Source organism: Oncorhynchus tshawytscha, linkage group LG06 (assembly GCF_018296145.1).
Source record: "Oncorhynchus tshawytscha isolate Ot180627B linkage group LG06, Otsh_v2.0, whole genome shotgun sequence".
Lineage (NCBI taxonomy): Eukaryota > Metazoa > Chordata > Actinopteri > Salmoniformes > Salmonidae > Oncorhynchus > Oncorhynchus tshawytscha.
In genome coordinates this window covers 17,482,596-17,508,482 of record NC_056434.1, presented here as the reverse complement: position 1 = coordinate 17,508,482, position 25,887 = coordinate 17,482,596, and the positions used below count along the sequence as shown (strand labels likewise).

At 42.9% G+C, this 25,887-nt stretch overlaps 1 protein-coding gene across 2 annotated transcripts; it reads right to left on the bottom strand.

Moving 5' to 3' along the window:
• Positions 1 to 1,157: 1,157 nt before the first annotated feature.
• Positions 1,158 to 25,491, bottom strand: slc5a5 (solute carrier family 5 member 5). 2 transcript variants are annotated; one of them, XM_024425322.2, is made up of 15 exons: positions 25,233 to 25,491; positions 7,657 to 8,082; positions 7,373 to 7,438; positions 7,152 to 7,203; positions 6,882 to 6,949; positions 6,621 to 6,775; positions 6,364 to 6,504; positions 5,024 to 5,153; positions 4,578 to 4,666; positions 4,369 to 4,481; positions 4,122 to 4,192; positions 3,824 to 3,910; positions 3,351 to 3,553; positions 3,007 to 3,110; positions 1,158 to 1,430 (listed from the first exon to the last, which is right to left on the bottom strand). In XM_024425322.2, exons 1-15 carry the CDS (start codon positions 25,284 to 25,286, stop codon positions 1,228 to 1,230), a joined length of 1,962 nt encoding a protein of 653 aa, XP_024281090.1. In that variant the 5' UTR covers positions 25,287 to 25,491; the 3' UTR covers positions 1,158 to 1,227. The 2 variants fall into 2 exon arrangements, with proteins under 2 accessions (XP_024281090.1, XP_024281091.1); XM_024425323.2 differs by lacking the exon at positions 25,233 to 25,491 and adding an exon at positions 11,656 to 11,818.
• Positions 25,492 to 25,887: the final 396 nt, after the last annotated feature.

Here is a 25,887-nt window from a genome sequence, read left to right as displayed (position 1 = left end):
GATTGCCCTATTTGGTAAAAGACCAAGTCCATATCATGGCAAAAACAGCTCAAATAAGCAAAGAGAAATGACAGTCCATCATTACTTTAGACATGAAGGTCAGTCAATCCGGAAAATGTCAAGAACTTTGAAAGTTTCTTCAAGTGCTGTGATAAAAACCATCAAGCGCTATGATGAAACTGGCTCTCATGAGGACCGCCACAGGAAAGGAAGACCCAGAGTTATCTCTGCTGCAGAGGATAAGTTCATTAGAGTTACCAGCCTCAGAGATTGCAGCACAAATAAATGCTTCATAGAGTTCAAGTAATAGACACATCTAAACATCAACTGTTCAGAGGAGACTGCGTGAATCAGGCCTTCATGGTTGAATTGCTTCAAAGAAACCACTACTAAAGGACACTAATAATAAGAAGAGACTTGCTTGGGCCAAAAAACACAAACAATGGACATTACACCAGTGGAAATCTTTCCTTTGGTCTGATGAGTCCAAATTTAAGATTTTTGGTTCCAACTGCCGTGTCTTTGTGAGACGCAGAGTAGGTGAACGGATAATCTCCACATGTGTAGTTTCCACCGTGAAGCATGGAGATGTGACATTGCTTTGCTGGTGACACTGTCTGTAAATGATTTAGAATTCAAGGCACACTTAACCAGCATGGTTACCACTTCATTCTGCAGCGATAAACCATCCCATCTGGTTTGTGCTTAGTGGGACTATCATTTGTCTTTCAACATGACAATAACCCAACACACCTCCAGGCTATGTAAGGGCTATTTGACCAAGAAGGAGAGTGATGGAGTGCTGCTTCAGATGACCTGGCCTCCACAATCACGCGACCTCAACCTAATTGAGATCATTTGGGATGAGTTGGACCGTAGAGTAAAGAAAAAGCAGCCAACAAGTGCTCAGCATTTGTGGGAACTCCTTCAAGACTGTTGAAAAAGCATTCCAGGTGAAGCTGGTTTTGAGAATGTCCAGAGTGTGCAAAGCTGTCGTCAAGGCAAAGGGAGGCAACTTTGAAGAATATAAAAATATATTTAGATTTGTTCAACACTTTTTGGTTACTACATGATTCCATGTGTGTTATTTCATAGTTTTGATGTCTTCACTATTTTTATACAATGTAGAAAATAGTCAAATAAAGAAAAACCCTTAAATGAGTACATGTCCAAACTTTTGACTGGTACTCTGTGTGTGTGTGTGTGTGTGTGTCCACCTCTCTTCTCTCAAAGCTCTCTATACTTTATTGGGGAACATTGAGTTAAGGTAGTTTTCCGCGCAGTGCTCAGGGCCTCTTTTTCACCAACATCTTCATTGTGCAAGTGGTGTAGAGGCACTATCTGTGGATTGTCCATCTGACTGTCCAGGGTTTTCTGTTGTAAGTCCCACCAGAGCAAGCCAGGGTTAATGGTATTTCTCTTGGTAGGTCCTGTTTAAACAGAAAATATAATTACACACACACATAGTGTGTATATACAGAGCATTCGGGAAGTATTCAGACCCCTTCCCTTTTTCCACATTTTGTTAGGTTACAGCCTTATTCTGGATTAAATTACATTTTTTTTCTTCAATCTACACACAATACCCTATAACAACAAAGCGAAAACAGTTTTGTAGAATATTTAGCTAATTTATAAAAATACCTTATCTACATAAGACCCTTTGCTGTGAAATTCTAAATTGAGCTCAGGTGCATTCTGTTTCCATTGATCATCCTTGATGTTTCTACAACTTGATTGGAGTTCACATGTGGTTAATTCAATTGATTGGACATGATTTGGAAAGGCACACTCCTGTCTATATAAGGTCCCATAGTTGATAGTGCATGTCAGAGCAAAAACCAAGCCATGAGGTCGAAGGAATTGTCCATAGAGCTCCGAGACAAGATTGTGTCGAGGCACAGACATGGGGAAGAAAAAGATGGAAGAAAAATATGTCTGCAGCAAGGAAGGTCCCCAAGAACACAATGGCCTCCATCATTCTTAAATGGAATAAGTTTGGAACCACCAAGACTCTTCCTAGAGCTGGCTGCCTGGCCAAACTGAGCAATCGGGGGAGAAGGGCCTTGGTCAGTGTGGTGACCAAGAACCTGATGGTCACTCTGACAGAGCTCCAGAGTTCCACTGTGGAGATGGGAGAACCTTCTAGAAGGACAACCATATCTGCAGCACTCCACCAACATGATTCTCTGGTCTGATGAAATTAAGATTTTACTCTTTGGCTTGAATGACAAGTGTCACGTCTGGAGGATACCAGGCACCATCCCTATAGTGAAGCGTGGTGACAGCATCATGCTGTGGGGATGTTTTTCAGCGGCAGGGACTGGGAAACTAGTTAGGATCGAGGGAAAGATGAACGGAGCAAAGTACAGAGAGATCCTTGATGATGTCCTGAGCACTCTAGAGCAGGTTTTCAGACTGGGGTGAAGGTTCACCTTCCAACAGGACAACGACCCTAAGCACACAGCCAAGACAAAGGAGCAGAGGCTTCAGGACAAGTCTCTGAATGTCCTTGAGTGGCCCAGCCAGAGCCCGGACTTGAACCCAATCTAACATCTCTGGAGAAACCTGAAAATAGCTGTGCAGCGACGCTCTCCATCCAACCTGACAGTGCTTGAGAGGATATGCAGAGCAGAATATGAGAAACTCCTCAAATACAGGTGTGCTAAGCTTGTAGCATCATACCCAAGAAGAATCAAGGCTGTAATCACTGCCTAAGGTGCTTCAACAAAGTACTGAGTAAAGGGTCTGAATACTTATGTAAATATGCAATAAACAACAAAAAAATACTGTTTTTGCTTTGTCATTATGGGGTATTGTGTAGGTTGATTGAGGGAAAAAAATGGAATCAATTTTAGAATAAGGCTGTAATGTAACAAAACTTGGAAAAAGTCAAGGGGTCTGAATACTGAATGCACTGTATGTCTGTTTGAACTGAATGGTCAAGACATGGTATTAAACGATAAAAACATTGAGGAAATGATAAATAAATCGTACTTTTATTACCTGTTGCATAGCTCACAGCTACCCCAACCAGCACCACTGAAATTGTCCCCACGGCACCAAAGTAGAGGTAGGACATGGAATAAAAGTTCTGCAGACTCGTCAGTCTGTGGAGAAATATTTCCTTGGTCAGCGTACCTCATAAGGCCAAGAGCCTTTCCTAACCATATGCCCAGACCAGGAACATCTGGGCTGTAAACTATCCAACATTCAAGATAAGAGACAAGTTATTGAGTTATGAACACTTTAATGAGATATATGATTGATGATAGTAACACACTTTTGCTACTTCTACTGGTGGTACTACTCTCAATTTGTTAGTATGTCTCTCCATATGTCTTCCTCACCCATGTTGATATAGGGGAAGCGGCGTGGAGGCGGAGGGTGTGTCCATGCCCAGGCTGCTGTTGACTGTGCTGTTACTTGATGGACACTGATCTGTATAGGTGGGCAGGACACCCATGGTCTGCAGACTGGGAGGATGGAGGGTTGATCCAATGACCAGCCACAAGGAGATGGAGAAGCCCACCGCCACGCCACTAAACACGCCCTAAAGACAAAAGTAATATAATCTCTGAAGGCAATCAGTCATTATGAAAACTGTGGTATTAGCTGTACAAATAATCTTCCTATGGAGGGTTAGAATTACAAAGGTGAAAAAGGGTACGGGGCAATACCCCCATATCAAATCATGGCACCCTCCTAAGCATCAAAATAGAATCATGGATGGACACCCCTGTAACTCTTATTACATGAGCAGCTGATCTTCTCTCTCTTCCCAAATGTTCCCATTGTGCAAACAGCATCTTGTCCAACTCACCGGCCTGTTACTAGCGGGAACAAACATCCCCAGGATGAAAGCCCCAAGAAGTGGGCCACTGACCACTCCCATGACTGTGAAGGACCCCTGAGGAGGAGAAGAATAGGGACAATGTGACACTGGACAAATCCTTCATTACTCTCAGTCCCCAAGGCTTATGGCTGTATGTCAGGACAGCATTTTGGTACACTTGTATTGGTGTCCATAAGAAAGCCTTTTGTGTACCTGATCTGAGTCCGTGGCCTACAGAGACTTTAAACATGAGGAGGAATGTAATATGGTGAAGGGAGGAACCTACTTGAAGAACTCCCCAGTCCAAGAAGGATGAGAGAGCAGCCACCGTGATACATCCAGCCCCATACATGAAAGCTAAAACACAGCGACACATTAGATGCTACAACGCCAGCTTGATAAGGTCACATTCTTTTGTACCACATTGATTATTTAATAATTTGGTACAAAAACCAAACTATTTAAGGTGTTTTTCACTTTAGAGAAAGAGTTGCTGACCTAATACAAAAATATAACTTTAAAATTGCGCTTACACAGCCCTCTGGAAATTAAAATCAACCTCTTCTCTGACATGTTGGCTAGAGTTGGTTTCAGTAGATCATCCATGGTAACAGCTGCCATAGCATTGATGCTGGTGGAGGCAGTACTGTAAAGCAGTGAATTACCAGCAATGATGTCATCAGTGGTGTCAGTCATATGCTGATTTATGACTTGATGCATATTACAGACAGGGATTGGATACCTCAGGGTGCCACTGTATGCACAAGCCAGAAAAAGACCGGGAAAGCCAGGGTGGTCTTGAAAGATGTCCAGCACCAAGTATGGCATATACTTTGAAAGAGAGAAGAGGGGAAATGTATGAAAGCCCAAATATTAACACAAGCGCAATCATTTCATAAAAAGGGAGAAAATAAAATGTTTACAATTCTGTGAAAGTTCATTGGGTGCATTTACTTTAGCTCTCCTTGTACCGCAAGTGGATGTAGATTTCACTTTAGGACCACCCCGGTCCCTGAATACCCCCAACAGTACACATTTTTATTGTAGTCCTTGTCAAGCACACCTGATTCAACTTGTCAACTAACTATCAGGCCCTCAATGAGTTGAATCAGGTAAGTTTGTCTGAGGCTACAACAAAAGTTGGGAACCACTGGTGTAGATTGTAGTAGTTATATCATTACTCATTACCTGGTCTGGAGTAGCAATCTTTCCAGACTTCAAAGGGTCACAGTGGGAGTACAAGGCAAACATGACAATGCCGCAGGTGGCTGCACTGCCTACAACGAGACACAAGCCCACTTGGTTGACAAACAACGCCCTGCAGAGAAGGATACGCAAACATCTACGTTTAGTCCAGTACAGCCTTGTGGGACATTATTTTTCAGCAAACATCCTTTATATTAGCGGTCAATAGACAGTGTTTTATCAGTAGACGTCCTGTTCCTCCTTGTTACCAAACAGTTGAATTATCATAAATTATAATTTCCAGGGCCCATATTCATAAACAGTTTCAGAGTAGGAGTGCTGACCTTATTCAATATATAATAAAGGGTAAAAACTGATCCTAGATCAGCACTCGTTATCTGAGGATCACACATTATGAATAAGGACCCTGGTCTTGTGGGTAAGACATGGACACCCTTCCCTCTAGTCCAACTAATCTGGGATTGGGACAGGGACTGTGCTGGACTGCCATCATTTGAGTGATGGTCTAAACCAGGGCTCTCCATCCCTGTTCCTGGAGAGCTACTGTCCTGTATGTTTTTTTCACTCCAACGCTATTCCTGGAGAGCTACTGTCCTGTACCATTTTCACTCCAACCCTAATCTTGCACACCTGATTCTAACAATCAGCTGGTTGAATCAGGTTAGTTACAACTGAGGTTGGATTGAAAACGTACAGGAGAGTAGCTCTCCAGGAACAGGGTTAGAGAGCCCTTGTCTAAACATATACTGAACATTTTTCTTACAGAAGTGCTGTGCGTCTTATAAAGTAAAGTGAGTCATTCTGGAGTGATTTTGGAATCATTACATCCTTCTGGTTATAATTACTCTGAACATTCCTGTCAGTAATCAGCCTTTCATGTGTGAAGTGATTGTGATTTGTGGCTCTTATTTGTAAATAATAAAAACACCATTGCTCATTTGACTTACTCTATAACAAACTATTGAACATGCACCGTGCTTCTCTCAACGTTCATTTGATAGCCTGTATGCGTCAGGGTTCCTTAGTATTTCAGAACTCGCCTTTGCTTCTGTATAAACCAAGGGGTTGCGTATTACCAGTTTATTTAATTTAATTTCCTGTAACTACTAGTCCAGTTGGTTACAGTTATATTCCTCCCTTTTTTATATAGGAAGGTCTAAAGAATCTAGAATCTGCTTTTATTCATTGGCAACGTAAAAAATATATTAATACATTTCACAAAATGTGAATTTGCATATGAGCTTAATCTTACATTATCTTATGTGAAAATAAGAAACTGTGATCCAGCATAGGCTTTGCTGAAAGTGGATGTCTGCACTCACCACTGGGCCTGTCGCTCAGTTCTGCAGGAGATGTAGCGTTGTACCTGTGCCTGGTTCACACCATACATGGACAGCCACAACAGCGTACCGCCAACAGTAAAGCTCCAGAATGTGTATCGCCTCCTTGGGTCGAAGTCAAAACTGATCAAAAGAGAAGGTATTGATGGTGTAGTAATGGTAAGTGTGATTTTTGGGGGCAATTGTGCAATGGATAGCTGAAAGGCATATTGTTAGTTGAATAAAAGGCAGTTTTTTACTCATTAAAGTTAATTCGTGATCCATTGTTGGCAATCTCCAAAACCATTGCTGGCCCACCAACCAAAACGGTGCCCTGGATGAAGATGGCGATGAAGCCAGAGAGCATGACCAGGATCTGGAACACGTCTGTCCAGATGACTGCTTTCATGCCCCCCTGTGGTGCGGAGGACAGACAGACAGACAAGATAGATTCAGAGTAGCACCCTGCGCTAATACAGTCCATTTACTATGAAGTATGGAGAAGGCATTCTAAGTCTTACCAATGTGGTGTAAAAAGTACAAATGAACCCAGTTGAGAAGAGGGATGCCCACATATTGAGCCCAGTGGCTGGAATACAATAATTAAAACATATTAATAACAATTGTACGTAACACATTGATAATGTATCACACACACAGGTGGTATAGAGCATTATAACGCTTACTAAGACTTCATAACGGCTCATGGTCACTATAGTCATACATGCATTTATAAAGAATTACATACTGGAGGTTGCATATACATTATTGTGCTTCTCCAGAGATCATACCTTGGCTCAGGATTAAGGCTGGAGCATAGATCACAATTCCTGTGTAGAGCAGCTGGAAAGAAATGATCAAGTATAAATCAATGGCTAATTGACGGTATATGTTATACACACACACACATATCTAATATGTATGTATGTATGTACACATTCTGATCTCAACATTATGCATAAAGTCATATGAGGACGACTTTGCGCATGCTCTATCAGTTTGCCTTACTTACTGTTGAGACTATAAACTGGACACTTCCAAGCAGCTGCATCTCTCTGCCAAATCTCATCTTGAGGTACTGTGACAGCAAAGCAAAGAGTAATTGTAACAAAACAGTATCCTTCCACACAGACTGTTCTTCCTATCCCTCCCCCTGCCTTCCCCACACACACAAACATTTCAAGTTCAACAGTTGCTAGGCCATAACCCTATTTCTTAATTGCGTAAATCTAGTAGCTATGTGTTGTATGTGCATGGCATCTCTATGGATGCTGTCAATGTAAAGGGTAACAAAACCTCATTGGTGCTGGTGATACCAAGGCGGTAGAACACTGGCAGGAACAGGTATGCAGTCAGACAGGAGTTGATGGTTTGCCCAAGGCACATGTATAGGAACTTAAAACCATAGATGGAGGCTTCAGCTGGCACTCCCAGGACCTGGACAGCTGACATGAAGCTGGCACACAGTGACATTCCCACGGGTATGACTGGCATACTACGGCCACCGGTGAAGAAGTCATCCACCTTAGCATCACCCGGTTTCTTCTTCAGGGCCTGGAACAGCCCTATTCCCATGGAAACGAGCAGCATGGCAGCAAAGACAACGTAGTCTGCCAGGACAAAGCCTGGTCGGGGTCGTTCAGGGATATGTTCTCCATCCATTGCTTTGTCCTCCTTGTCGTGTTGGATGGTAGAATCAGATGCTCCAGGTGTTTTTTGGGACTGAATAGGATGTATGCATAATGAGTATAAATTACGACAGAGTATATGATACAGCACCTTTAAACTGCTGTTTTGACCTTTCAACTGCAATTGGTGCATCTGATAAAAGGTTGCTAGGAAAAATGTATTGAATGAAAGAAACTTTACATTTACAGATAAAATGAGTCCCAGTCATATATAGTGCCTTCAGAAAGCATTCACAACCCTTTCCTTTTTCCAAATGGATACACATGCAGTTCCTTTTTTTAAATGGATACAGACATTTGAAGTCGGAAGTTTACATACACCTTAGCCAAAATCATTTCAAACTCAGTTTTCCTGACATTTAATCCTAGTAAAAATTCCCTGTTTTAGGTCAGTTAGGATCGCCACTTTATTTTAAGAATGTGAAATGTCAGAATAATAGTACAGAGAATTTTAATTTTTTAAATTTATTTCATGATTTATTTATTTCATCACATTTCTAGTGGGTCAGAAGTTTACATATACTCAATTAGTATTTGAAGTTGGGTGAATTTAGGCCCATTCCTCCTGACAGAGCTGGTGTAACTGAGTCAGGTTTGTAGGCCTCCATGCTCACACACGCTTTTTCAGTTCTGCCCACACATTTTCTATAAGATTGAGGTCAGGGCTTTGTGATGGCCACTCCAACACCTTGACTTTGTTGTCCTTAAGCCATTTTGCCACAACTTTGGAAGTATGCTTGGGGTCATTGTTCATTTGGAAGACCCATTTGCGACCAAGCTTCCGGACTGATGTCTTGAGATGTTGCTTCAATGTATCCACATAATTGTCCTTCCTCTTGATGCCATATATTTTGTGACGTGCACCAGTCCCTCCTGCAGCAAAGCACCCCCACATGATGCTGCCACCCCCGTGCTTCACGGTTGGAATGGTGTTCTTCGGCTTGCTCCCCCTTTTTCCTCCAAACATAAATGGTCATTATGGCCAAACAGTTATATTTTTGTTTCATCAGACCAGAGGACTTTTCTCCAAAAAGTACGATCTTTGTCCCCATGTGCAGTTACAAACCGTAGTCTGGCTTTTTTGTGGCAGTTTTGGAGCATGGCTTCTTCCTTGCTGAGTGGCCGTTCAGATTATGTTGATATAGGACTCGTTTTACTGTGGATATAGATACTTTTGTACCCGTTTCCTCCAGCATCTTCACAAGGTCCTTTGCTGTTGTTCTGGGATTGATTTGCACCAAAGTACATTAATCTCTAGGAGACAGAACGCTCCTCCTTCCTGAGCGTTATGACGGCTGCGTGTTTATAGTTCCGTACTATTATTTGTACAGATGAACGTGGTGCCTTCATGTGTTTGGAAGTTGCTCCCAAGGATGAACCAGACATGTGGAGGTCTTTCGATTTCCCATGATGTCAAGTAAAGAGGACCTGAATTTGACGGTAGGCCTTTAAATACATTCACAGGTACACCTCCAATTGACTCAAATGATGTCAATTAGCCTATCAGAAGCTTCTAAAGACCTGATATAATTTTCAGGAATTTTCCAAGCTGTTTAAAAGGCACAGTCAACTTAGTGTATGTAACTTCTGACCCACTGGCAATGTGATACAGTGAATTATGAGTGAAATAATCTTTCTGTAAACAATTGTTGTAAAAATGACTTGCGTCATACACAAAGTAGATGTCCTAACCGACTCTCAAAAACTATAGTTTGTTATCAAGAAATTTGTGGAGTGGTTGAAAAACAAGTTAATGACTCCAACCTAAACTGTAAACATCCAACTTCAACTGTAATACCCCATATTGTTTTTATTAGTTTTATTCATTTAAAAAAAGAAAAGCTGAAATGTCTTGAGTCAATAATTATTCTACCTCTTTGTTATGGCAAGCCTAAATAAGTTACTGTGTAAACAACTTCACCGACCACCGAAATCCTAGAAGTCGTTTGTGCTTAAGTCAAAATTGCACGGTTCATGATTCGGTTTCTCGGGCCAATCAGAACGGTTTGAATGTGTTCCGATTCAAGAAGTTGTTGAGGTGGAAGCAAATCTATTCTCATTGCAGAGAAGACATGTTAGTGGGCGTGGTGTTTTGCCAGAGCGATGTGGATGGGTAGCCAGGCAAGTTTGACATCGCAACCAGCGGCTTCTATAGCCAGCGTGACAGTGTGGGAATTTGGCAGTTTGGGTTATTACCTATTATGACCCCATTCCTGAAAGCGAAGACTCCCAGGAACTTAGAGCTCCAAAAGTATTGTGACAGTGAATTTGTTGTTGTTATGGCTCTGTACTCCAACACTTTGGATTTGAAATGATACAATGACTGAGGTTAAGTGCAGATTGTCAGATTTAATTTGAGGGTATTTTCATCCATTTTGTATGAACTGTTTAGAAATTAATGGACTTTTTGTACATAGTCCACCCATTTTAGGGGACCAAAACTATTGTGACATTCACTTACAGTTCGTGTATCAAAGTAGTCAAAAGTAGGCCAATGTCATCACAAAAATGCAGCCTAAATAACATGAATCAGTGAAGTACTCCTTCAGATAAAGATCTGTATAGATTCTGTTCTGTCACATCATTTGATTATATGCTGAGGGTATGAAATTAAATGTTCCGGGGCTAAAGTGTTTCAATTTGAAGGGACCAAATAAAAATGTTAAAGGATCTTTACATTTTTTTACTTCAATTTGTCCATGTGCCCTGAAAGAAGTCAATGGGGCCAGGAGAGTGTCATCCACAGTTTTGTTTAGTTTCAAAAGCCACTGCTAACTTAACCCCAAAAAAATAGATAGGGGCAACCTCACCATGTTTAAAATTGCATGACCAAATCAACTCAAAAACTTGGTTCTAAGTTACTTTTACATGGTGAGCTGGTCCCTATCACTCCCATAGTTTTTTAGTTATTATTTCCTGAAGTTAGCTTAAGTTGGCCGTGGCTTTTGAAACAAATTTGAACCATAGATGACTCTTGGCCCCATGGATTACTTTCTGGGTAAATGACAAAACAGAGTCGGAAAAAGTGAAGACTAACTATATATTCATGAAAACTTTAACAATTGTCTGACTAAATTTGTTTGATATAGAGGAAGTCTTCATAAAGACCATCAAAAGTCATTGTACTTTGCGTTAAGTTCCATTTGTGAGGCTATTTGGTTCACGGTGCAATACAATATTGATTATTGAATTACCTTTGCTCTAGTTTGTTATTTTATCAATCCTTTAACATGTTTAATAATGATATCTTAGCTAGCTTGATGACAGTGGCCCTTTTTGCTTATTTTTGATTTTCAAAAAAATAACTGGATAGAAGTGCCATGGATCATGTCAAAATTGTCTAGAAATGCAGGAAATGGGCTTTAGGTGGGAAAAGAAATGTCTGGGGGAGGACCCCGCCACTTTGTCTCCCCTACCTCTAAAACCATAGTTGTGCACACTGGCACTTTTAGTGGGTTCATAAATAGGGTCTCAATAACCCAACATTTGGTTATGAGACCATTATACAGGTTAAGCGGGAAACTCATTCCATTATATCCTGTATCCATGATCAGATTAAAACCACAAAACAATTTGACAAACTTGAAAAAAGTTCAAATAACCTTACCTGTGTCCTCTCTAAAACTCTAATTCCCAGTCTCTGAAAACCCTTTACCTTCGAACCTTCTTCTTCTGCAGAGTTTCAATTGACAATAGCCTAAGACATTAGGACATTTTTAGAATGCCAAGTGATGATGAAGAATAGCAGCACCTTTCATTAAAAGTGGCTCTGCAAACTTGGTCTGTTACAGTGAGTGGAAGGTGCTTTGTGTGTTGAACAAGGTATTGGGGGAGGAGCAAGAGTAAAAGAGGTCAGGAGGATTAGAATAAGAGGGATTTTAATAAGTTGAAATGTTCCTTATTGTCATGCTGCTGAAATCAACTAATGGGAAAGGGATGGGTTAAAAACACTGTAAATGCATCAGAATTAACACTGGTTTAGATCTTGATTGTGTTTAATTGAGCATATGCAGTTCACTTTCACCTACATTTAAAATGTGCTAATATTTCAGGATTTTATAAAAACATTCAAGTTCAGTTTTATTGATGCCCATATGAGTCAACACAGGCTGAAATCCATGGGCATAATATACTAATTGACATCCATAAATATATCAATAGGTAAAACATTTAATTTACATGTCCTTGTGTATGCGGACACACCTTTAAAGCAACAATCAGCAGTTAAAAAGATAAAGCATCTTCCCTGCCCAGTTTCTGTAAAAAGCTGAGGGATGGAGTTGGCAAAAAAAAAAAAAAACGTTTTAATTCATAGACAGAGCTTTGGGATGGAAGGACTGACCATCCATGATATCACTTATGATTTCATAAGTCCAAAACACAATGGAGAATATTCAACACAAACTTGCTTTACAAATACATTTCACAAAGAGAGGTTGTGGTATTTGTGACTCTCCTCTTTAGCTTTAAGTTACCCTATTTTACAAATAGTACAGGTTAATTCTGTTTCATGCTACAAATCACCTTTACATGGGAGTCTTGAGTTCCCATTGAATGCATTTCACGATATTAGTTTAGCCATAAAGGGTCTGAACACCAAAAGTACAGGAGATCCGGCAGTGTAAATGTCTTGAAAAACTCATACAACACACCACGACTCAGCTTATGTCACAATACTAGTTGTCGCAATGCCTCTTTGAAGACTATCGAACTGAATACAGCTGCACTTGACAACTGAGAATTGTATGACTCCTGATATAGTATCACTTCACTAGCTCTGGCTGACTAACAGCTACCGTCAAGGCTCCAAAAACGTACACATACCTAATTGACTTGTTTGCTTCTTCCCTACACAATTGGTCCCTTCACCAGCTGCCAAATATCTGGTACGTCATCCAATATTGGAGAAAACAGCTGGTTGCAGAGTTGTATCAACAATGTGTACAAAAAAAGTGTACTCTGAAGACTTTTGTAAGCCCTTAAAGGGTCCCGAAAAGATTCTGATTCCCATGTAAAAACAGCATTTTGAGTGACTAAAATATCACCTATAATATTTTTGGGCAACAGAAATGCTCTAAAATGTGGGAAAAAGGTCGTTTGAAGAGACAGGCTGAATGGGCGGGAAGCTTATATCCATGAGCTCGCCTTGACAGACAGTTCTTTGAAACAGCTATGTTAAGAAACTTGGATGTAGTGAGAAGTGTTGCAGTAAAATCATCTTAAGCAAATTTGGTGATACACAAAGCAACATTGAAATTGCATCAATGATGGCCAATTTTATTTCATTTTTTTAGACATCTCTCATTTGGCATGTCTCTTGTGATGCGGTTCACTGCAGCACTGAGGGATGTGTTGACATTTGTATTTATTATGGATCCCCATTTGCTGCTGCCAAAGCAAATAATACAATTATTAAACATTAAAATGCATTTAAAAACAGGTTAAGTGTGGGCCCTGAAATGACAACTGCGTCAGAGTTTTGAACAACCCTTGTCCCCCCCTTTTGTTTCATGCTGGCTGAAGATCTAGCTACTGTAGCCAGTAACTAACTAACACTAGAAAGATGAAATGTTTTCCTAAGTTCACACTATTCATCTATGGCAAAAATAATTAAAATTACCTGATATCCTACAGTTGTGCCCAAAAGTTGAGAGAATGACACAAATATTACTTTTCACAAAGTCTGCTGCCTCAGTTTGTATGATGGCAATTTGCATATACTCCAGAATGTTATGAAGAATGATCAGATGAATTGCAATTAATTGCAAAGTCCCTCTTTGTCATGCAAATGACTGAATCCCAAAACACTTCACTGCATTAAAAGTCTTGCCACTGAAAGGACCAGCTGACATCATGTCAGTGATTCTCTCGTTAAAACAGGCACAGGTGTGAGGGTTGACGAGGACAAGGCTGGAGATCACTCTGTCATGCTGATTGTTATTCAAACTCAAACTGGAAGCTTCAAAAGGAGGGTGGTGCTTGGTATCATTGTTCTTCCTCTGTCAATCATGGTTACCTGCAAGGAAACACGTGCCGACATCATTGCTTTGCACAAAAAGGGCTTCCCCAGGCAAGGATATTGCTGCCAGTAAGATTGCACCTAAATCAACCATTTATCGGATCATCAAGAACTTCAAGGAGAGTGGTTCAATTGTTGTGAAGGCGGCTTCAGGGCGCCCAAGAAAGTCCAGCAAGCGCGAGGACCATCTCTTAAAGTTGATTCAGCTGTGGGATCGGGGCACCACCAGTACAGAGCTTGCTCAGGAATGGCTGCAGGCAAATGTGAGTGCATCTGCACACACAGTGAGTCGAAGACTTTTAGAGGATGGCCTGGTGTCAAGAAGGGCAGCAAAGAAGCCACTTCTCTCCAGGAAAAACATCAGAGAAAGACTGCAAAAGGTACAGGGAATGGACTGCTGAGGACTGGGGTAAAGTCATTTTCTCTGACGAATCCCCATTGCGATTGTTTGGGGCATCCGGAAAAAAGCTTGTCCGGAGAAGACAAGATGAGCGCTACCATCAGTCCTGTGTCATGCCAACAGTAAAGCATCCTGAGACCATTCATGTGTGGGGTTGCTTCTCAGCCAAGGGTGTGGGCTCACTCACAATTTTGCCTAAGAACACAGCCATGAATAAAGAATGGTACCAACACATCCTCCGAGAGCAACTTCTCCCAACCATCCAGTAACAGTTTGGTGACGAACAATGCCTTTTCCAGCATGATGGAGCACCTTGCCATAAGGCAAAAGTGATAACTAAGTTACTCGGGGAACAAAACATTGATATGTTGGGTCCATGGCCAGGAAACTCCCCTGACCTTAATCCCATTGAGCACCTGTGCTCAATCATCAAGAGGCGGGTGGACAAACAAAAACCCACAAATTCTGACAAACTCCAAGCATTGATTATGCAAGAATGGGCTGCCATCAGTCAGGATGTGGCCCAGAAGTTAACTGACAGCATGCCAGTGCGGATTGAAGAGGTCTTGAAAAAGACGGGTCTACACTGCAAATACTGACTCTTTGCATTAACATCATGTCGTAATTGTCAGTAAAAGCCTTTGACACTTATGAAATGCTTGTAATTATACTTCAGTATTCCATAGTAACATCTGACAAAAATATCTGAAGACACTGAAGCAGCAAACTTTGTGGAAATTAATATTTGTGTCATTCTCAAAACGTTTGGCCACAACTGTACAGTCAAATTTTGGCACCAGTAGATTAACTGTCTAGCTAAACTCTGCAAAAAAGAAACGGCCCTTTTTCAGCACCCTGTCTTTCAAAGACAATTCGTAAAAATCCAAAGAACTTCACAGATCTTCATTGTGAAGGGTTTAAATACCGTTTCCCATGCTTGTTCAATGAACCATAAACAATTCATTAACATGCACCTGTCGACCCGTCGTTAAGACACTAACAGCTTACAGACGGCAGGCAATTAAGGTCACAGTTATGAAAACTTAGGATACTAAAGAGGCCTTTCTACTGACTCTGAAAAACACCAAAAGAAAGATACCCAGAGTCGCGGTTTTGTCTCACTAGAGGTGATGGTCGGATTCACATTTATCGTCGACGAAATGAGTGTTACACCGAGGCTTGTACTCTGGATCGGGATCGATGTTGAGGTGGAGGGTCCGTCATGGTCTGGGGCGTTGTGTCACAGCCCTCCAGCATGACAATGCCACCAGCCATACTGCTCGTTCTGGGCGTGATTTCCTGCAAGACAGGAATGTCAGTGTTCTGCCATGGCCAGCGAAGAGCCCAGATCTCAATCCCATTGAGCACGTCTGGGACCTGTTGGATCGGAGGGTGAGGGCTAGGGCCATTCCCCCCAGCAATGTCCGGGAACTTGCAGGTGCCTTGGTGGAAGAGTGAGGTAACTTCTCACAGCAAAAACTGGAAAATTTGCCCCAAAGCTAGCACCAGTTAGCCGTGAGCCAAGCGCATCTCCCGGATGAAAACTAGATTACTACAACTACAACACCTCTTTCGCCATCTAGCTTGGATCATTTAGTTGACACGGTGCCCCGCCGCAACACCACGACAAGTCTGCCGACGAATACTCCATCCGCTGTGCCTTCAACCGGCCCCCATTGGACGTCGGAGCAGACGCTTCTACTAGCCCTGGGCTACTGACTTTAAACGCTGTGTCGCCCGTGTGCTAGCTTAGTAACAACTACTCCGCGGATTCCCTGTCCCATATATTGCTGTCCCCTTGACCCTATGATCACATGGCTACATAGCTGATGCCCGCTGGACTGTTCATTAATCACGGTACTATTGTACACTGTTGTTTAGGTTAGTTATCGTTGTTTTAGTTTACTGCGGAGCCCCTAGTTCCACTCATTATACCTCTGATACCTCCTTTGTTCCACCTCCCACACATGCGGTGACCTCACCCATTATAACCAGCTTATCCAGAGACACAACCTCTCTTATCACTCAGTGCCTGGGCTTACCTCTGCTGTACCCGCACCCCACCATACCAGTCTGCACATTATGCCCTGAATCTACTTTACCAAGCCCAGAAATCTGCTCCTTTTATTCTTTGTCCACAACGGTCTCGGCGACCAGTTTTGATAGCCTTTAGCCGTACCCTCATCCTACTCCTCCTCTATTCCTTGGGTGATGTGGAGATAAACCCAGGCCCTGCGTGTCCCCAGGCACCCTCATGTGTTAACTTCTGTGATCGAAAAAGCCTTGGTTTCATGCATGTCAACATCAGAAGCCTCCTCTAAGTTTGTTTAACTCACTGCTTTAGCACACTCCGCCGAACCCTGATGTCCTTGCCATGTCTGAATCCTGGCTTAGGAAGGCCACCAACAAGATAGAACTGCCAAAGGGGAAGGAGTTGCAATCTACTGCAGAGATTGACAGAACTTTGCAGGCTTACTTTCCACGTCTATATCCAAACAGTTTGAACTTCTAATTTAAAAAATGAACCTCTCCAGAAATAAGTCTCTCACTGTTGCCGCTTGCTATCGACCCCCCCTCCGCTCCCAGCTGTGCCCTGGACACCATTTGTGAATTGATCGCCCCCCCCATTGTTCTGTTAGGTGACCTAAACTGGGATATGCTTAACACCCCGGCAGTCCTACAATCTAAGCTAAATGCCCTCAATCTCACAGAAATCGTCAAGGAACCCACCAGGTACAACCCTAAATCCATTTACATGGGCACCCTCATAGACATTATCCTGACCAACTTGCCCTCCACTGTTTTCAATCAGGATCTCAGCAATCATTGCCTGTATCCGCTATGGGTCCGTGGTCAAACGACCACCCCTCATCACTGTCAAACACTTCTGTGAGCAGGCCTTTCTAATCGACCTGGCCCATGTATCCTGGACGGATATTGACCTCATCCCGTCAGTCGAGGATGCCTGGTCATTCTTTAAAAGTAATTTCCTCACCATCTTAGATAAGCATGCCCCGTAAAAAAAAATGCAGAACTAAGAACAGATATAGCCCTTGGTTCACTCCAGACTGGACTGCCCTTGACCAGCACAAAAACATTCTGTGGCGGACTGCAATAGCATCGAATAGTCCCCACGATATGCACCTGTTCAGGGAAGTCAGGAACCAATACAAGCAGTCAGTTAGGAAAGCAAAGGCTAGCTTTTTCAAGCAGAAATTCACATCCTGTAGCTCTAACTCCAAAAGGTTTTGGGACACTGTAAAGTCCATGGAGAATAAGAGCACCTCCCAGCTGCCCACTGCACTGAGGCTAGGCAACATGGTCACCACTGATAAATCCATGATAATTGAAAATTTCAATAAGCATTTCTCAACGGCTGGCCATGCCTTCCTCCTGGCAACCCCATCGATAAAAGACAGTACTGTGCAGCCGTCTTCATCGAGCTGGCCAAGGCTTTTGACTCACCGTATTCTTATCGGCAGACTCAATAGCCTTGTTTTTTCTAATGACTGCCTCGACTGGTTCACCAACTACTTTGCAGACAGAGTTCAGTGTGTCAAATCGAAGGGCATGTTGTCCGGACCTCTGGCAGTCTCTATGGGGGTGCCACAGGGTTCAATTCTCGGGCCGACTCTTTTCACTGTATATATATATCAATGATGTCGCTCTTGCTGCGGGCGATTCCCTGAGACACCTCTACGCAGACGACACCATTGTATACCCTACATTGTTCATCTCATATGTATACGTATATACTGTACTCTATATCATCTACTGCATCCTTATGTAATACATGTATCACTAGCCACTTTAACTATGCCACTTTGTTTACATACTCATCTCATATGTATATACTGCACTCAATACCATCTACTGTATCTTGCCTATGCCGCTCTGTACCATCACTCATTCATATATCTTTATGTACATATTCTTTATCCCCTTACACTTGTGTCTATAAGGTGCACCAGGCTGGGAAGACTGAATCTGCAATAGGTAAGCAGCTTGGTTTGAAGAAATCAACTGTGGGAGCAATTATTAGGAAATGGAAGCCATACAAGACCACTGATAATCTCCCTCGATCTGGGGCTCCACACAAGATCTCACCCCGTGGGGTCAAAATGATCACAAGAACGGTGAGCAAAAATCCCACAAACACACAGGGGGGACCTAGTGAATGACCTTCAGAGAGCTGGGACCAAAGTAACAAAGCCTACCATCAGTACCACACTACGCCGCCAGGGACTCAAATCCTGCAGTGCCAGACGTGTCCCCCTGCTTAAGCCAGTACATGTCCAGGCCCGTCTGAAGTTTGCTAGAGAGCATTTGGATGATCCAGAAGAAGATTGGGAGAATGTCATATGGTCAGATGAAACCAAAATAGAACTTTTTGGTAAAAACTCAACTCGTCGTGTTTGGAGGACAAAGAATGCTGAGTTGCATCCAAAGAACACCATACCTACTGTGAAGCATGGGGGTGGAAACATCATGCTTTGGGGCTGTTTTTCTGCAAAGGGAACAGGACGACTGATCCGTGTAAAGGAAAGAATGGGGCCATGTATCGTGAGATTTTGAGTGAAAACCTCCTTCCATCAGCAAGGGCATTGAAGATGAAACGTGGCTGGGTCTTTCAGCATGACAATGATCCCAAACACACTGCCCGGGCAACGAAGGAGTGGTTTCGGTAAGAAGCATTTCAAGGTCCTGGAGTGGCCTAGCCAGTCTCCAGATCTCAACCCCATAGAACATCTTTGGAGGGAGTTGAAAGTCCATGTTGCCCAGCAACAGCCCCAAAACATCACTGCTCTAGAGGAGATCTGCATGGAGAAATGGGCCAAAATACCAGCAACAGTGTGTGAAAACCTTGAAGACGAACAGAAAACGTTTGACCTCTGTTATATACCCTTTGTTGGCAATGACAAAGTATTGAGAAACTTTTGTTATTGACCAAATACTTATTTTCCACCATAATTTGCAAATAAATTCATAAAAAAATTCTACAATGTGATTTTCTGGATTTTTTTTCTTTTTCTCATTTTGTCTGTCATAGTTGAAGTGTACCTATAATGAAAATTACAGGCCTCTCTCATGTTTTTAAGTGGGAAAATTTGCACAATTGGTGGCTGACTAAATACTTTTTTGCCCCACTGTACATTTGAGAAATGTAGGGTATGTAAACATAAGTGGCATATTTTAAAGTGGCTAGTGATACATGTATTACATAAAGATGGCAAGATGCAGTAGATGAGAGTACAGTATATACATATACATATGAGATGAGTAACGTAGGGTATGTAAACATTATATTAAGTGGCATTGTTTAAAGTGGCTAGTGCTACATGTTTTACATCAATTTCCACCAATTTCCATTATTAAAGTGAGCTGGAGTTGAGTCAGTGTGTTGGCAGCAGCCACTCAATGTTAGTGGTGGCTGTTTAAGAGTCTGATGGCCTTGAGATAGAAGCTGTTTTTCAGTCTCTCGGCCCCTGCTTTTATGCACCTGTACTGGCCTCACCTTCTGGATGATAGCGGGGAGAACAGGCAGTGGCTCGGGTGGTTGATGTCCTTGATGATCTTTATGGCCTTCCTGTAGCATCGGGTGGTGTAGGTGTCCTGGAGGGCAGGTAGTTTGCCCCCGGTGATGCGTTGTGCAGACCTCACTACCCTCTGGAGAGCCTTACGATTGTGGACGGAGCAGTTGTCATACCAGGCGGTGATACAGCCCGACAGCATGCTCTCGGTTGTGCATCTGTAGAAGTTTGTGAGTGCTTTTGGTGACAAGCCGGATTTCTTCAGCCTCCTGAGGTTGAAGAGACGCTGCTGCGCCGTCTTCACCACGCCGTCTGTGTGGGTAGACTAAATAATTCAGTTTGTCCGTGATGTGTACGCCGAGGAACTTAAAACATACTACCCTCTCCACTACTGTCCCGTCAATGTGGATAGGGGGGTCTGCTGTTTCCTGAAGTCCACAATCATCTCCTTTGTTTTGTTGGCGTGGAGTGTGAGGTTACTTTCCTGACACCACACTTCCAGGGTCCTCACCTCCACCCTGTAGGCCGTCTCGTCGTTGTTGGTAATCAAGCCTACCACTGTGGTGTCGTCCGCAGACTTGATGATTGAGTTGGAGGCGTGCATGGCTACGCAGTCGTGGGTGAACAGGGAGTACAGGAGAGGGCTCAGAACGCACCCTTGTGGGGCCCCAGTGTTGAGAATCAGTGGGGTGGAGATGATGTTACCAACCCTCACCACCTGGGGGCGGCCCGTCAGGAAGTCCAGTACCCAGTTGCACAGGACGGGGTTGAAACCCAGGGTCTCGAGCTCGATGACGAGTTTGGAGGGTACGATGGTGTTAAATGCTGAGCTGTGGTCGATGAACAGTATTCTCACATAGGTATTCTTCTTGTCCAGATGAGTTAAGGCAGTGTGCAGTGGGGTTGCGATTGCGTCGTCTGTGGATCTATTGGGGCGGTAAGCAAATTGGAGTGGGTCTAGGGTGTCAGGTAGGGTGGAGGTGATATGGTCCTTGACTAGTCTCTCAAAGCACTTCATGATGACGGAAGTGAGTGCTACGGGGCAGTAGTCGTTTAGCTCAGTTACCTTAGCTTTCTTGGGAACAGGAACAATAGTGGCCCTCTTGAAGCATGTGGGAACAGCAGACTGGTATAAGGATTGATTGAATATGTCCGTAAACACACTAGCCAGCTGGTCTGCACATGCTCTGAGGACGCGGCTGGGGATGCCGTCTGGGCCTGCAGCACTGCGAGGGTTAACACGTTTAAATGTTTTACTCACGTCGGCTGCAGTGAAGGAGAGTCCGCTGGTTTTGGTAGTGGGCCGTGTCAGTGGCACTGTATTGTCCTCAAAGCGAGCAAAGAAGTTATTTAGTCTGTCTGGGAGCAAGACATCCTGGTCCGCGACGGGGCTGGTTTTCTTTTTGTAATCCGTGATTGACTGTAGACCCTGCCACATACCTCGTGTCTGAGCCGTTGAATTGCAACTCTACTGTCTCTATACTGACGCTTAGCTTGTTTGATTGCCTTGCGGAGGGAATAGCTACACTGTTTGTAATTGGTCATGTTTCCGGCCACCTTGGTTCATGCTTTCAGTTTCACGCGAATGCTGCCATCAATCCACGGTTTCTGCTTTGGAAATGTTTTAATAGTTGCTGTGGGTATGACATCGCCGATGCACTTTCTAATGAACTCGCTCACCGAATCAGCGTATTCGTCAATGTTGCTGTTGGACGCAATGCAGAACATATCCCAATCCACGTGATCGAAGCAGTCTTGAAGCGTGGAATCAGATTGGTCGGACCAGCGGTGAACAGACCTGAGCTCGGGAGCTTCTTGTTTTAGTTTCTGTCTGTAGGCTGGAAGCAACAAAATGGAGTTGTGGTCAGCTTTTCCAAAAGGAGGGTGGGGGAGGGCCTTATATGCATTGCGGAAGTTAGAATAACAATGATCCAGGGTTTTACCAGCCCTGGTTGCGCAATCGATATGCTGATAGAATTTAGGGAGTCTTGTTTTCAGATTAACCTTGTTAAAAGCCCCAGCTACAATGAATGCAGCCTCAGGATATGTGGTTTCCAGTTTACAAAGAGCCAAATAAAGTTCGTTCAGGGCCATCGATGTGTCTGCTTGAGGGGAATATATACGGCTGTGATTATAATCGAAGAGAATTCCCTTGGTAGATAATGCAGTCAACATTTGATTGTGAGGAATTCTAAGTCAGGTGAACGGAAGGACTTGAGTTCCTGTATGTTGTTATGACCACACCACGTCTCGTTAATCATAAGGCATATCCCCCCCGCCCCTTTTCTTTCCAGAAAGATGCTTGTTTCTGTCGGCGCGATGCGTGAAGAAACCAGCTGGCTGCACCGACTCCAATAGAGTCTCGAGTGAGCCATGTTTCCGTGAAGCAAAGAACGTTACAGTCTCGGATGTGTCTTTGGAAGGCAACCCTTGCTCGGATTTCATCAACCTTGTTGTCAAGATACTGGACATTGGCGACTAGTATGGTAGGGAGTGGTGCGCAATGTGCCCGTCTCCGGAACCTGAAAAGAAGACCGCTTCGTTTGCCTCTTTTACAGCGACATTGTTTAGGTTCTCCGGCTGGGATCCGATCCATTGTCCTGGGTGGAAGGCAAAACACAGGATCCGCTTCGGGAAAGTCATATTCCTGGTCGTAATGATGGTGAGTTGACGTTGATCTTATATTCAGTCGTTCTTCCCAGCTGTATGTAATGAAACTTAAGATTATCAGGGGTACCAATGTAAAAAATAACCCGTAAAAAAAAAAGAATACTGCATAGTTTCCTAGGAATGCGAAACGAGGCGGCCATCTCTGTCGGCGCTGACACGGTCGCCAGGTGTACGGTGTTTCCTCTGACACACTGGTGCGGCTGGCTTCCGGGTTGGATGGGCTTTGTGTCAAGAAGCAGTGCGGCTTGGTTGGGTTGTGTTTCGGAGGACGCATGGCTCTCGACCATCGCCTCTCCCAAGTCCATACGGGAGTTGCAGCGTTGAGACAAGACTGTAACTACTACCAATTGGATACCACGAAATTGGGGAGAAACATAAATAAATAATATAAGTAGATTTACCAAATATACACGGGCAATAGCCCAAAGGAAATAGCCTCTGTATCAGGCTTAACCTGTCCTATCTGAATGGACACAGATAGAGGGCAAGACTGTACAGCCTCCACTTGAGAAACCAAAAATAGAATCTGTCTAACAGAAGCTCAAACAGGTAGGCCTACATAAGACCCCAGGACCATACACTGGTTCTACAAGGTCAAAGGCGATTTCCACATCCATTGTTACAATTGTGTTAATCAGACTTAATGATATTTCGACAGCATGAATACATGGAACACTCATTTAATCTTATTTAACTTCATGACTCCAAAGCGTGGCGCTCGGCCATGTAGCCTATTTCTATGCACACTGAGGCACGCATGCTCCTATTACCAACAACCAGAAAGAGAGAGACAAAGACACGCGGAACTCCGACATAACCCGGGAAACATGAACAACGGAAACGATACATTGAATTACATAAATATAACTTCTACCTTGAGTCTTGTGAACATCCAGGTGCACAATAAACATTGCTCCCACTGGAGTGGAAAATAGCAAGATTATGTTATACTACTTTTATTGCATCAAATGGTTGTTTTATGCAACAGAAGAGAGTATTCTGTTAACTTGTGTGTGTTCTAATGAGGATGGGCTTCTGGGAGAGAACACTGACAGGAGATTTACGATGTCTTTTGGGTGATAAAACCTAAAGAGCATTCCAGAGCAATGAGTTAATGTTTCTGTTCTATACGGGGCCAGACACTGGTCTCTACACAATGAGAACTGTTGACACAGCAGATACTGTCTGCTATGTATTATAGGCATCTTTCATACAGATCTTAACCTTGTGACCCATTCTACATATCTGTTTGTCATGTAGGTTGAAAGGGGTGTATCTGGGCTATAAAAGACCTTTGTACCTTTGTCTCTGGGCTCTCAACAAATCATCTGAGCATAAATCGTCGACCAGCCATGACCAGCCTTCGTTATCGTAGAGCACTCAATCGATTCACTTTATGTGTGCTCCCTTATTAATAAGTGATTAAAGATTTAGTTTAAGTATAACTCTGACTTGTGTGATAAGTTTGTCTCTCCTCATTTGATAGTAAAGAAATTAACCACCACTTTTGGCAAGGGGGATGGGATGTGAATCTTCACTTGATGACCACTCCTGACAACCTGGGTAAATCATGCACGAAGGATCCTTCAAACTTGGGATCTCAGGGAGACCACACTTTGGGAACAGAGGAGATGGACCAACCTAAGATCTGAGAGGCAGGGAGTCGAGTGGATACCACATCTCGAACTTAGTTTAAAACAAATAAAGACATGAGCAAAACACAAAGTCGAGTTTTTAGTCAAGTTTTTAAGAAAAGCCTCTATTACGTAGGCTCTGAGTGTGTATTCCTGTGTGAGCAGGGCCGAGTCAGAGGAGAGTAATCTGAGAGTTTGTGAACTCAAAGATACTCTGCCACTGGTCGGTTGCGGGCGACCTAGAGCCGTCCTGACACTGAATTGATTACAGTGGGGATTGGTGCTGTCTGTAGGGGCAAGGGATCAGAGTGACTGTGGGTACTTTGTGAAGCACGGTACCTGGTGAAACCCTATTGGAAGAAGGACCTCATTCTGAAAAGTGTCTGTGACCTTCTAAGTGATCCTCAGAAGTGGTGAATTACAATTATTTGAAATGGCTGGCTAAATTAAGATGTATCATAGACCTATCAAACATGAAACAGAAATGTCTAAGTGTTGCAATAAACGGTACAGGGTTGGAATGACGAAATGGTAGCAATTGTTGTATTAGATGGAACATAGATTTACCACATAGTACCTGGTGCATTTATGTATTTAAACGTGCGAAAGCAAAAATTTCAACAAGAGAAAAAAAGCACACTCCTCTGGCAGGAGTTTGGTGAGCGCAAGTGAAGATCTGTGCCTATGGTGCGTCGTCACCACAGTAATGTATTTTAAACAAAACATTCCAAATGCAAACTTCATAAGTAAATCATAATTTTCAAGCATTTGTTACATACCAAAAGACCAGTAGGCCTATGCTAGTAATTGTTGCCCCATTGCTGGTGAGATTGCAAAGTAAACAGTTAACATTCGTAATCACCCAAATATTTGAGCTACATATTTTTATGGCAATCCTCTCTTCCTGCAATATGATGTTTGCTAACTCACCCGATCTGTGTTGATTGACAGTTTGTTGGTCCAATCAGAGTGCTGTGTATGCATTTCACTAGCCAATCTGTTGCAGGTTTTTTTGCAAGAACGATGCTACTTATTGTCTCTGGCTATGTGTGTAGAGTAATCCACGTAGACTCCCGTGCCAAAAAATAACTTACAAAACCTGTAAAGATAAGTTCAAATCATCAGTCAAAGTCGAGTCCTGAGGCTCCATGTCAAGTCTCAAGTTATTTTATTTTCTATAAAGTCAAGTCTCAAGTCATCAAATTTGTGACTGGAGTCCACAACTCTGGTGATTACTTAACAATATCGTACATGTGTGTCACAGGTGTGACTCATTTGCATGTAATCAGAAACAATTATTTCTATTGGATAATTGACTGGTTATGAGATTTGTGCTGAATGTATTTAAACCCCCTGTTTTTGTGTTTCTTGGTGGCTGTCCACAGGAGGTGATGCAGCCAGAGGCATGGTGGATTGGTCATATTGAGGTGGTCTTATACTGATTAATTGTGTTTATGAAGAATAGAGAAATATTGCAGTGGGCCTCAAAACAATCCATACAACAGACATATTGTACTTTGGAGCAGAGTCCCTGTTAAAGGAGCAATTTCAGGGGTGACAACATATGTTAACATTAAATACCTGA